The 12,346-nt window shown below is 43.2% G+C and overlaps 1 protein-coding gene across 3 annotated transcripts in view; it reads left to right on the top strand.

Moving 5' to 3' along the window:
• cfap57 (cilia and flagella associated protein 57) overlaps positions 1–12,346 on the top strand; it is a 63,238-nt gene that overhangs the window by 28,810 nt on the left and 22,082 nt on the right. For 2 of the 3 annotated variants that reach the window (XM_014022269.1, XM_014022272.1), the window contains exons 8-15: positions 5,038–5,151; positions 5,225–5,437; positions 8,542–8,715; positions 8,936–9,097; positions 9,400–9,555; positions 10,413–10,506; positions 10,802–10,992; positions 11,078–11,251. In XM_014022269.1, coding sequence (XP_013877723.1) covers positions 5,038–5,151; positions 5,225–5,437; positions 8,542–8,715; positions 8,936–9,097; positions 9,400–9,555; positions 10,413–10,506; positions 10,802–10,992; positions 11,078–11,251 — 1,278 coding nt within the window. The remainder of the gene's footprint in view (positions 1–5,037; positions 5,152–5,224; positions 5,438–8,541; positions 8,716–8,935; positions 9,098–9,399; positions 9,556–10,412; positions 10,507–10,801; positions 10,993–11,077; positions 11,252–12,346) is intronic. The other variant, XM_014022271.1, reaches the window with a different exon arrangement.

Here is a 12,346-nt window from a genome sequence, read left to right as displayed (position 1 = left end):
ACCTCAGCCAACCACCCACCAGAACCCGACAGCCACCCCGGCAAGCGGGCCATCCATAGCAACCAGGAGCCACATTCCAGGAGTCCAAGCAGCACCAGGGAGGATGTTTTTACTGTTAGAATAATCTATTAAATTAAATAATCTGCTTGAATTTGTAGATGAGTGCCTTCCTTTTATAAAACCAGTTTGGTCAGGATGGATTTTGAGAGGAGTTATCTTCTCTAATCTTTTGGAGAGGGCCTTGCAAATTGTTTTAAGATCAACATTAATAAGGGAAATAGGACGATAACTGGTTGGGAATACAGGGTCTTTGCCAGGTTTTAATAGGAGACTGATGGTGGCCAATGGAAGTCTGCCATGTTCCTCTGACTCCTGTAACATTCTGAGAAATACTGGTACCAGGATATTCCAGAATTCTTTATAGAATTCTGCTGGAAAACCATCTGTGCCTGGAGTTTTTTTATTAGGCATGCTTTTTATGGCGTCACAGAGTTCAACTGATGTTAGTGGGGAGTCCAGTTCTAATCAGTGGCGGATGCTGGTCTTTCAAGATGAGGAAGCTCAGTTTCGGCCTATATCATAAAATGTGTGGGTTATAAATTCTACTCTCCATTCCTTTTCTAGAAACTGATCCCTGTCACAGATCGGTGACAGCCACAGATGGGGCTGTTGGGGCCTGCATCTAAGATTTTGTCACTTCAGCCTCTTAGTTTAGTAGATTTGCAATAAGTGCTTTGATTGGATGAAAAAAGCCTGTCTGTGATTGGCTGGTGATGTGGTTCATTTACATATAACTTTTGGGTTGAGAGCGCTGAGACATCTGTGAGCGAGTGAAGGGGAAGTTGAGAGGAGGAAGCGAGCCACGCAAGCAGACATAAAAGCCCCTTTCATAAGTCAAATCCGCGCAACTGCTGCACAGACCAGTCCAGCTTTAAGCCTCCCCGGGACATTCATAAGACCACGGGTGAAGGTGGGCAGGTCCCGCTCACATAAACGTGTTCATAAATGAACCCACAGCGCAGATCCAAAAGAGGCGTGGAGCAGAACTCAGCTGAGCTGAACTGGACCGCAACATATTTATTATGGGACAGACACCTGCTGCCTCGTATCAAACAAAACAACTGAATTAGCTCACTTTAGTGATTCGGTGGCCTGCTGCTGTGTCATAGCCTATCCAAAAAAAATGGATGAATGAACAAAATCAGCTCTTTATAGCGAACCTGTAGCTCAATACTTTATAAACTAACCAGCTACAAATTTGCTGTTCTGTGTCGTCTTTAATACGCCCCCCAGTAACAAATCTCCAGCCGCACTGACATCTTCCTATCAAGCGTGCACACACACACACACACACCACACAGCCCCCCCGCTGCTCACTGGCCCTGCGTTATCGAGAAAAAAGAAGGAAAAAAAACAACAAAACTAACGCAGCCTATAAGTTGCTGTTTTGTGTCATTTTTAATATTCCCTCAGTAATAAATCTCCAGCTGCACTGACGTATCAAGCGCGCACAATACACATCACACAGCCCTTCCGCTGCTCCACTCTACGTTAGAGAGGGAAAAAAAGAACGAAACAAGTTGCTGTTTCGTGTCATTTTTAATATTCACTTATTAATAAATCTGCCTGGTGATTAATCCCGTGGTTGCTCACATATGTCATCATCATATTCTGAGCGCGGATCCGCAGGTTGCTTTCACAAGTGGGTTTGCCCGGCTCGGATTTGGATCTGATAGTACCTCGCAGATCAGGGGCGCATCAGAGGCAAGTAAAATTTATTCGCCTATCTGCCTTCATGTTTTCTTCTGAATGCTCGTTGGAGGACTGAACACGCATCAGGCCTGTACTGAGCCATTTTATGAAAGGGGCTAAAGTTAAGAGGAGGGAGGGAAGGAGCCGCGCGAGCAGAGGCAAAGTTGAGAGGAGAGGATGAAGGAGCTGCGCGAGCAGACACAAAGTTGAGAGTAGGGAGGGAAGGAGTTGAGCACAAACAGGAAGAGTGTTGAGCAAGCAGGGAGGGAGCTGCGTGAGCATGTGTGTTATTTGAATGCACACGGTTCAAATTATTGTTTCTTCATATTGATATCCGCTCTCAAATCGGTGTTACTGTGTGCGCAAAGCTGATGGCACAAGTGTAACGCCATAAGTGTGAGGTGTGTTGGCAGAATGACTCAGGGCACAGGCAAAAGTTCACAAATGTAAAAATAAAGTTTATTACCAAAGGAGGGTTGTCGTGGCAACAAAACTCACAAGTATCATCAGGTAGACAAAAGCACAAGGAACACAGAGGACATCACACTGGCTGGTAACAGCACAATGATCCAACGACAGACTGAAGACAAAGACACAAAATATAATGGCAGCTAATGAGAGACAACCGGGAGGAGACACAAGAGGAAACAGGTGAGCTTGGGCGGGGCTGGAGGAATGACAAACAGCAGGGCAGAGATATACAGGGAAACACTGAAATGCTAGAAAAAACAAAGAAAGATAAACACAGACCATGACAGTACCTCCCCCTTAATGATGGCTCCAGACATCAAAAAAGGAGAGGCACGGGACTCAGGAAACAGAGTTCTGGAGGATGGCCCAAAGACCATCCAACATGGAGCAGGAGATCTGGAGGTCGGCAAGGACCATCCACTGTGGGGTCCAGCAGGAACAGGAGGCCTGGAACTGACATGGAGCCATGGGAAGAGGCGGGAGCAGACGTGGAGTCAAGGGACGAGGCGGGAGCAGACGAGGAGACAGGAGAGGAGGTGGGAGCAGACGTGGAGTCAAGGGAGGAGGCGGGAGCAGACGAGGAGCCAGGGGAGGAGGTGGGAGGCGATGAAGAGCCAGCAGAGGTTGCTGGAGACAGAGTCATCTGGATGTAAAACACAGGCGACAGAGGGGACGAAAAAGTGATGGCTGACAACCCAGGTGACAAGGAGGCAATGGCTAACAACAGAGGGGACAAAGAGGTGATGGCTGACGACCCAGGTAATGAAGAGGTGATGGCTGACGACCCAAGTGATGAGGATGTGATAGCTGATGACAGGTGATGAGGAGGCAATGGCTGACGACCCAGGTGACAAGGAAGTGGCAACAGCAGCCGACCCACAAACCTCAAGGACTGCTGACGCAGGAAAGGGAATCGCCAACTCAGGAAGAGAGGATTCAGAACACTCAGGAGCCAGTATAGCCGGCTCGGCCACCGAAGACTCAGGACCAAGAGGGGTGGGAGAGTGGGCACCAGAGCTCTCAGCTTGAACCCTCTGAGCAAAACTGAGGACCCTCTGGTAGCCAGGCAGGAGCAGCAGATCTGGACGTCCAGCCAAAACGTCCTCAAGCTGCTGGCAGATGAGCCATTTGTCATGAGAGAGGAGGTCCACTGGAGGTTCATGAGAGATCCTTTGATCAGGGAGTGCATCACCTGGTCCTCCCACAGCAGCAGAGATGTGACCGGCTCCTCAGAGGCAGAGGGAGGAGAACCAGCTGTGGGGAAGCCAGGTAACGCCAAAGATCCCCAGCCGAAGGTGGAGGAAGGCTGTATTGCCGAAGATCCTCAGCGGAAGGTGGAGGAAGGCCTGGGAGTGGGGCGGCACAGAAAAACCCTCATCAGCCTTCAAATCAGAAAAAAAATTGCCTGTGGGCTGGGGACCTTGGTCGGATCATTCTAAAACCATCTTACCAAAAGCACTTTACTGAGCAGGGGTGGCACAGGCCACGGGGCTCCGAGTTGTACATGTGGCCCTTGCTGGTGTGGAAATGGGTGGCCTGCTCAGAAAAGATGGTAGAGATGACTACTGGTTTCTCCTCCATGGGAGATGAAGGTGGAGAAGCGGGCGCAGAAGTATCTGGTGGCGTTGAAGATTCTAAACAAAAACACGTTCGCCAGAACGTTAGCCTGTTATGATAGCTGTTGCCACACGCATGGCTAAACACAACAGCAAGCTAGCCAGCTAGCCACTCAAACTAAATAAACACAGACCCACAACATAATTTTAACTGGATTGAGAAAAATCACATTTGGTACAATAAAACAAGCAATAAGACAAACTCACCATCTTCCATCATCCTCTCTGAGAGACAGAGTCCAGGGCAATTTGTCTTGTGTTGCTGAAGGGCCTATGGCCAAAAATTTGGTCCATTCTTTTGAACCACCGCCAATCCTTCTGCCCTCGTCCACTTGTGGTATTTTATTGACTGGTAGTCAGACTTCAACTTCTTCAACTAATTGAAGCTATAAACAGGCACTGAGAAAAAACTGTTAGTAGAGTTTTAAAAGTTTTGAACTGTGAGTGACAGAAGACTCTGATGGTCACACATGAATGTTTCAGTTTTCACACAGTCCTCCAGCAGTGCAACCCTAAACTTGTCTTATCTATACAGGAGATACCACAAATTTAAAAGACCCTTTTTGAAGAGAATACAGTATTTTGAGCTAAACATAACTAAATTTGTGGAATCTTGGTATTTACCCTCTGAGTTCTGAGATAAAACCATTAGTCCTATAGCAGTGAGAGAGACTGGCTGAGTGAAGACACAAACATTTTGATGTACAGATATGGATAAATAAATTGTACATATTTGTTTAAAAAAACACAATGGTAACAAAATAATTAACAAATAACATATAAAATTAGTAATAAGAGAAAAAAAATACTAAAAATCTACTAATGAACATCAGTCATTTCTTTTGAATTGTAGTTCAACAGAAATAAAGCTCAAAATAGCAGGCCTGTATTGAAAGCTAACTGTAGCAAAAAGATAACTAAAAGAACAGTAACTAAAAGTGGAAGACATTAGATAAAAGTATGCTAACACTAACATTTTGAGGAAATTGAGTGCATTTCTTCGGAAGATTGTATTTTAAGTTAAGGTAAATTGTTTTTTTAAACTATTCTTAATCAGTCAGAGCATTTTGATAACGTGGGGAAAATAGCATAAAGTATGCAGTAGGTTGGTATCAAAATTTAATTAAACAAACAGGAAAGAAGGATGCTTCATTGCTTCTGACTTTTTGTTTCAATCAGGCTTTTCTTTTCTCTTTAGTGTGCTTTTAGTTATGGAGGCCACATGTTTGCAGCAGTTAATGGAAACATCATTCATATCTACTCTTTCACCACTTTTGAGAATCTTCTCAMTTTGAAGGCCCACAGTGGAAAGGTGAGTAAGGTCTGGAGAAAGCAGCTATACCAGTGAGTTTTGTAGTCATGTGTGGTGTCCATCTGTCATGCAGATAAGAAGCATTGAGTGGAGCCATGATGACAGCCGGCTGGTGTCATGTGGGATGGACGGAGCTGTGTATGAGTGGAACACACACACTGGGAAGCGACAGTCAGAGAGCATCCTCAAGTCCTGCAGCTACACAGATGTTGCCTTCTCATCACACTACAAGACCATCCTAGCTGTGGGAACAGACTYCACCCTGAAGGAGATACAGGACTGTCAGGTCAGGAGCCACAACATGCAGTATTATGAAAAGAACATAATCAAATATTTGTTTTATGTAAGCACAATGTTGGGAGTGAAAGGAAACAATTTGACTTTAGGTCAGYGTTGCTTTTAGAGTTTTGTTTATTTTTGGGCTCTTCTGCACAAGCTTTGTAGTCCATGGGCTAGGGTGGGTCATCGGTTTAAATCGAAGAGCTAATTGATACCAATCTGCTGATACCTTGTTTATRAAATTTGGTTTATAGCAAACTTATTGGCATTTAAGTTTTCTGTGCCCATKTGGTTATGGTTATAGTYACTGGGGGATGGAYAAAGAACCCAWATGATCRGGGGCCTCGTACGTGGGCACATTGCTCTCCCCAAAATGACACTGGTCTTTATTCAAACCTTTGTGTTCCTCGGATGAAGGACACAAGGTTAGAAACGCTCAGWGTTCTGAGCTTCTCAGGATCCATAAAGRGGTYCCCAAGAATTATTTTCGTTTGGCTGCTCAGAGCCAGGCAGAGGCCTRGTTGTGCAAACAGGTCTCTTATTCAATGCAACAGGCATCACACATACCATTGTCATGGAGTCCTATCACCATTTYGTGGCATTTGAGCAGATTGTGCCCAGTTAGGACTCCAACCAGTGTACTTAAAGTTTTCCTTGTGTATTTGTCAGGGCGAAGAGAGTTTTCCCAAACCTAAGATTTGGGCCGTTTAGTAGTTCCTGTGCCTGTCTACAGTCCATCAGCTCCCTCCAGCTGATTGAGTGTTGATGTCTAATCCAGGCCTGTCTGGCAGTCCTATATACTGTTTTTGAGATACTACAACAGGCTCTGGTCTTTTGAAGTGGACCTGACTGCCAGCTTTTGCAAGGCAGTCAGCTCTCTTGTTAATGCCAGTATGTCATTTTACCCATTTAACAGTAACAYTGTTATCTCTCCCCAGTTGGTTRGCTGCTTTGGCACACTCCCAAGCCAGTAATGACATAAAGTGTGGCCCTTGGAGAGCTCTAATAGCATCTGCTAGGATGAGTATTTCCTTCCGTGTACATTGAAGRTTTTTGAGAGATGTCACACACTGGTGGATTGCATAAATCTCAGCTTGAGATACAGTTGCAAAACCACCTAGTGGGTATTTGTCCTCTCTCTCACTATGGTTGTACAAAATCAGCACCCCTGTACCTACTGGCCCCCTCAGAAGGGATMTGTCTGTAAAACAGTAGAAATGATTGGGTGACATGTCCATCATAGTGAGGTGGACCTGTCTTCAACCTTTGTCTTAAAACTTGGCTCAAAATTGTATTTTTGGCCATTTTGTCTCCAGGTCCTGCAGTTACTGGAACAGCAGCAACTGCCCAGTCCCAGATTCTAGTGTACTGTGAATCAGATAGGTTTTTCCACCTACCAGATTGGCGTAGCCTTACTACACTGGATGCGGCCTCCCCTAACATATATAAATCTAGTGGAGTCAGGTCTAGTAGGACTTCCATGGCTGCCGTGGGTGTTGTTCTGATGGAACCTGTGATACTCAGGCAGGCTTTTCATTGCATATGAATAGCCTTGCCATCTCAACTTGCATCACTCTTGCCACCCCAACTTGGACTCCACCCACCATACTAAAGCAGCATAGCATAACAGGGCGGACTATGGCCATGTAGATCTTGGGGTGGCACCCCAATGACTACTTGCAATTCTACAGCAGTGGTGAAGACACATTTCCTTGCGATTTTCATTTACGTGTCTTTCCAGCTAAGCTTCCTGTCTAGATAGAGGCGCAAGAATTTAACTGACTCTGACAGGGAAAGTTCTACATCCTCCAACTTTGGAGGTGAGTAACCCTTCTTTGACTTATGAGTGAAAAGAACCTATTCTGTCTTGTTCGGGTTGACAGAAAGTTCCTGCTCCCAGCACCATCAGGATTAGTTTAGTCTCCTCTGCATTAAGTTACATACAGACAGAAGCCTTCTGTAAGTATGACCAAGTCATCTGCATACCCTTATGTATGGAGTARATTCATTCAACTCATTTAGTAAGCTGTCGACAACCAGTAGCAACACAGGGGCGAGATTACTCCTCCCCTGTGGACAGCCCCATCTGAGGTTAACAGCTATTGAACAGCTCCCCCAGAGTTGAAGATGCTTTCCTTATCTGAAGGAAATCATCCATGAAAATGAACCAGTTTGTAGTTGTCTCATCCACACCATTGCTGGCAAGTGCTCTTTCTAAATGTAAAATGGTAAATGGACTGTACTTATACATAGTGCCTTTCGATCCATCCAGGACACTTACAGATATTCACCCATGCACACACACATTCACACACTGATGATGGAAAGCTACATTGTAGCCACAGCTGCCCTGGGGTGCACTGACAGAGGCAAGGCTGCCATACACAGGCGCCACCGGACCCTCTGACCACCATCAGTAGGCAAGGCGGGTGAAGTGTCTTGCCCAAGGACACAACGGCATGTGAGCATGGCGGGGAGTCAAACCTGTGACTTGCGGGTCCCAAAGCCGGCTGCTCTACCACTACACCACAGCCAGCCCCTATTTCTATGTATATATTCTACAGGTCCATTGTCAAATGCCCCCTGTATGTCCAAGAAACAGCCAAGTGCATATTGTCCATGTGCCAGGCTGCGTTCTGTTCTCAAARCACCATCATGTTTCATGTAAGCCTTTTGTTGTTTTGCTGCCTTGACAGCTTTTGTTTTTGTTTAATAAACTTTTTTTTACTCCTCCTCTGTCTGGACCTGGGTTCATTCCTATGCACATCGTAACAAAAAGTACTTGTCAACTTGCCATCCACCAAGGGTAGACGACTGATGAGTGTTGACGGTGCCCAGGTTTTAACATCAGAGTTTTCCTTCTCCTTGGCAGGTTGCCTGTCAAGGCTATCGAGTCCCACCTGCTCATCTGCTTTTGGTTTGCGGCACCCTATTTGCCTTTCAGCTTATTCAGGCACACCCCTATACACCAGGAACAGGAATCACAAAATTAAGTGTCATCCAGGTTTTATGTCTGATGGAGCAGAGTAATATAAGTTGTCTAAAACTTGTCTTGAGTTTTTTGCTGAAGAATACAAATGTATTTTGTTTGTTTGTTTGTTGGTTCTCCAGGTTTTGAGGGAGGTTCCAGCTGATGAGGTAGCTCACACAGTTCTTGCAGTGTCTCACTCAGGTCGTGTTGTTTTTACCGGAACCTCCAGTGGAACCATTAGAGCCATTAAATATCCATTACCTATCCAGAATGAATGGACCACGCACCATGCTCACTGTGGTCCTGTGACCAAGGTGGGTCCAAACACTAGCAGAGCCAATCTTACTTACTCTTTAAAGCAGAATTTATAGTTCCCATCTTCTGAATGAGCTAAATGTCTAAACTGGCTAAAGTCTGCAGAAGTAGTTAGATTGTAAAAAGAAAAATGTTTGAAGTCATAACCAATGAATAGTGTGAATGCAGAATGACAAAATAATGTCAAAAACACTGAAACTGACCCCAATTTGTCCTCAGATGGTGATCACATGGGACGATCAGTTCCTGCTAACGGTGTCAGAAGATGGCTGCCTGCTGATATCAAAGATCGTCGATAAGGAGGGCCGAGGCCTGAAGAGCAACAGACAGATTGTTCAGATGGAGGAGATCCTTGTCACAAAGGCAGACCTGGAGCAGAAAGTTAGTTTTCATTAAGTTGAAAGTTTGCTGAGTTATATCCATTTTTGTTTAATGTCAGTTGGCTGTGGCAGCCATCTTGAATCTGGTTGACTCCAAAACATATTCAGTGTAGATGTACGGCACAGTGATTATTTTCTAWAAGTTTCATGTGATAATTTGGTAACAAATGCAAACACACACAAACAAAGGCTAAAACCTTCTTGTCTGTCTTTCCCTTTTGGTGGCAGATGATATAAATAAGTTCTTTGAATAAAATTACAACTTACTGCCCACTCCTGTGTTCCCATTTGTCTGATTTTCAGAAGCAGTCCATGCAGGAGCTAAAGATGTGTCTGCAGGAGCTGCAGATGGAAAATGAGTACCAGCTCTACCTGAAGGACATGAGCTACAAAGAAAAGCTGAAGGAACTTTCTGACACGTTAACGCAGGAAGTTGAATCTCTGAAAACAGCTCAAAAGGTTTAGCACTCTGAGAAATMAGCTTTAATATCAGAACATGAAGGATGTTTCATGAAGCAGCAAACATTTATTTGCTACACAAAGATGAAGCAGTGTAATGCTTTTATCAGAGCACATTCTGTTTGCTTCTGTGAGTATCMTGTTCCATCCTGAGCCTGGTTCTGGTTCTGCTGGAGGTTTCTTCCTGTTAAAAGGGAGTCATTTCTTTCYACTGTCGCCAATGTGCTGCTCAGGATGAGAAACTGAGACGAAATAAAGATTCAACACAACCTGCTGCTTTCTTAGATTAATAACTTATACTAACTGTCTTTTATAATGTAAGAGAATGTTTTAGACAGTGCAGTACTCTGAGATTACCTTTGTTTATAATTATTTTGGTTCTGTATAACTGAACGGAGCTGAATTGTTCATGAGCTCTGCATTGTGACAGGAGGTTTGGCTGCTAAATTAATTTATAGAAATCCTTAACTTATACTTAGCAAATGACTTCCTTCTKACACAGAGACAGTACCAGAGTCCTCCTGACTTCTGATTCTACTGTTTTAACTCTTCACATCAAAACAATGAGCTGAGTGTGAGGAGCATCTGTTGATGTTTCGATCTGACTGCTGAAATGCTGTCTAACATTATTGGATGAGAGGTGMTGGGCAGCCAACCTTCTCTTTACTCCCACCTTTTCATTAAACCATTTTACATTTGTACTTATATAATGTATATTATGTCTTAATATTTCATATTATCTTAGTCAGTTTGATAATAAACATTTCTAGATTGTAATCATTTGTTTTGGCTCKGTATTATTTTGTACAGTAAGAAGACTACAAATCATCTTTGCATTTTCTCATCCTAAACTGTAGCTCATGAAAGCAAAGATGGAGAAGAGTGAACATGAGAACCAGGACAATTCTGTAAAAGCTGCAATGAAGCACGCCAAAGAACTGAAGGATTTAGGTGAGAAAAGAACAGCACGGATGTTCAAATAGTACAAATATGTTGCTCTTTATTCTCATGTAACACAGAAGGTGACAGTGAAAACCTTATGTTTTTTTCCTGTCTGTYAGAAAATGTCTCAGGAACATGTACAACATGAACATTCTGTCAGATATTGAGCTAACATTTGATGTGGTTGTAGCTTCACAACAAATTCCCAGTCTGTCATCTCACAACACTGCATGGTCACACAGAATGTTATTTTCAAGGTTTGACCAGAATGGCTACAATTCATTCCTTTCTCATTGCTCAACAGAGGCATCCTTCACCTTAAAGCTTACAGAGCAGCAGAGGAAGTACCAGGATCTGCTGCAGAAGCATGACAGAATGCAGGAAGAATATGAGAAGCAGCTGAAGTGTGCAGAGGAAAGCAGAACCCAGGCTCTGGAGGAGCTCACTCAGATGTATGAGATGAAGCTGCAGGAGAAGACTCAGCTCCTGGCTCAGGTCTGTCTCAAGGAGCTTGACGAAGAGGACGAGGCAGGGCTTAAAGTTCTGAGTTTGATTTTACTGTGGTCATGTTTCCAACCAGTGTCAGGAGGAGATGGAGCAGAAGATCTGTGAGTTTGAAGAAATRATAAAGCAGGTGGAGGAAGACGAGGAGACGAGTATCCATGCCATCCAAATCAAGTATGAGAAAAAACTGCATTCAGAGAAAGAGACCAACGCACACCTGAAAGGAAAATCTGGTGTTATGACACAAAAGGTGAGTAAAGCTCTTATTACGCAATGAAATATTGCTTCTATCAAAAATTATATTACTTCTTGTTCTTAAAAGAGACATTGCCAACTATAAGTGCTCATTCACATGCGAAGAGTTTTTGTGTRTTATTCAAAAGTTTTCTCTTTTATTCAGCTTTATGTGCACACAAGTGTAAGAGCCCCTAAACAATATTCTTCAAAATTAGGTTCCAGAGTGAGAAAACCATGAAGTTTTCATGAGACATAAATGTCAACCCCTTTGGATGTTTACCTGTATAATGAGCCTCAAAAATCCATTACTTTTGCAAAATATTCTGTATTAATCACATGGAGATGACAGCACCTGCAGCGCAAAGCTGGAGGAAATGAGGATGGGAAAACTTATTTCTAGCAGCAGAGCAGGATGGAAGATCCTTAATAATGTTATTTATTGTTGTTTAGCATCCTACAGGCTCTGATATTAAATAAATTTTAAAATTAATTTTTGAAAAAATCTGTAAAACCTGAAAAAATCTGTGAAATTGCTCTATACATCCGAATTCCTGTAAGATGACAATGAAAGTCCGTGTAAATTACGAACAGTCCGTGCAACTTCACATGTATGATGAGAACAGCCTGAACACTTGTTTTTGAAAACAATGATGTCATAAACGCACCTCTAATCTGACCAAAAAGGTTTTTTATCACTTCATTAAACTGTCAACAACACAAAAACAACAAAACTTTACAGGAAAAAATACAAAATACTTTAAGTATCAATATAAAAAGGTGGTTAATGGGAATAGTTTTAAAGCAGATACTTTGAAATAAATGCAAGAACTGTTCATACAAACGTATTTGTTCTTAAAGAGGAACTTACCCCAAAATCAACTCTTTTTTGCATAAATTGTCTAAACTGTGCCCTAAGGGTAATACCTTTCTATTKATGACTAAAATTCAACATCTTGGGCTAAAATTGTTTAAATGTGTAATATTGTGTCTAAAAACGTCTTTGTGCTGCTCTCCATGGGTTTAACTATGGCTAATACCTTTGAATTTTGTTATTCGTTCAAAAAGTACCGTATGATGTTGCTGGTACTGTGTGACATCTCACCGTGGG

The sequence above is a fragment of the Austrofundulus limnaeus genome, unplaced genomic scaffold (assembly GCF_001266775.1).
Source record: "Austrofundulus limnaeus strain Quisiro unplaced genomic scaffold, Austrofundulus_limnaeus-1.0 Scaffold322, whole genome shotgun sequence".
NCBI lineage: Eukaryota > Metazoa > Chordata > Actinopteri > Cyprinodontiformes > Rivulidae > Austrofundulus > Austrofundulus limnaeus.
Note: the sequence above shows the minus strand (reverse complement) of the source record. Positions and strands in the feature narration are given on the sequence as shown.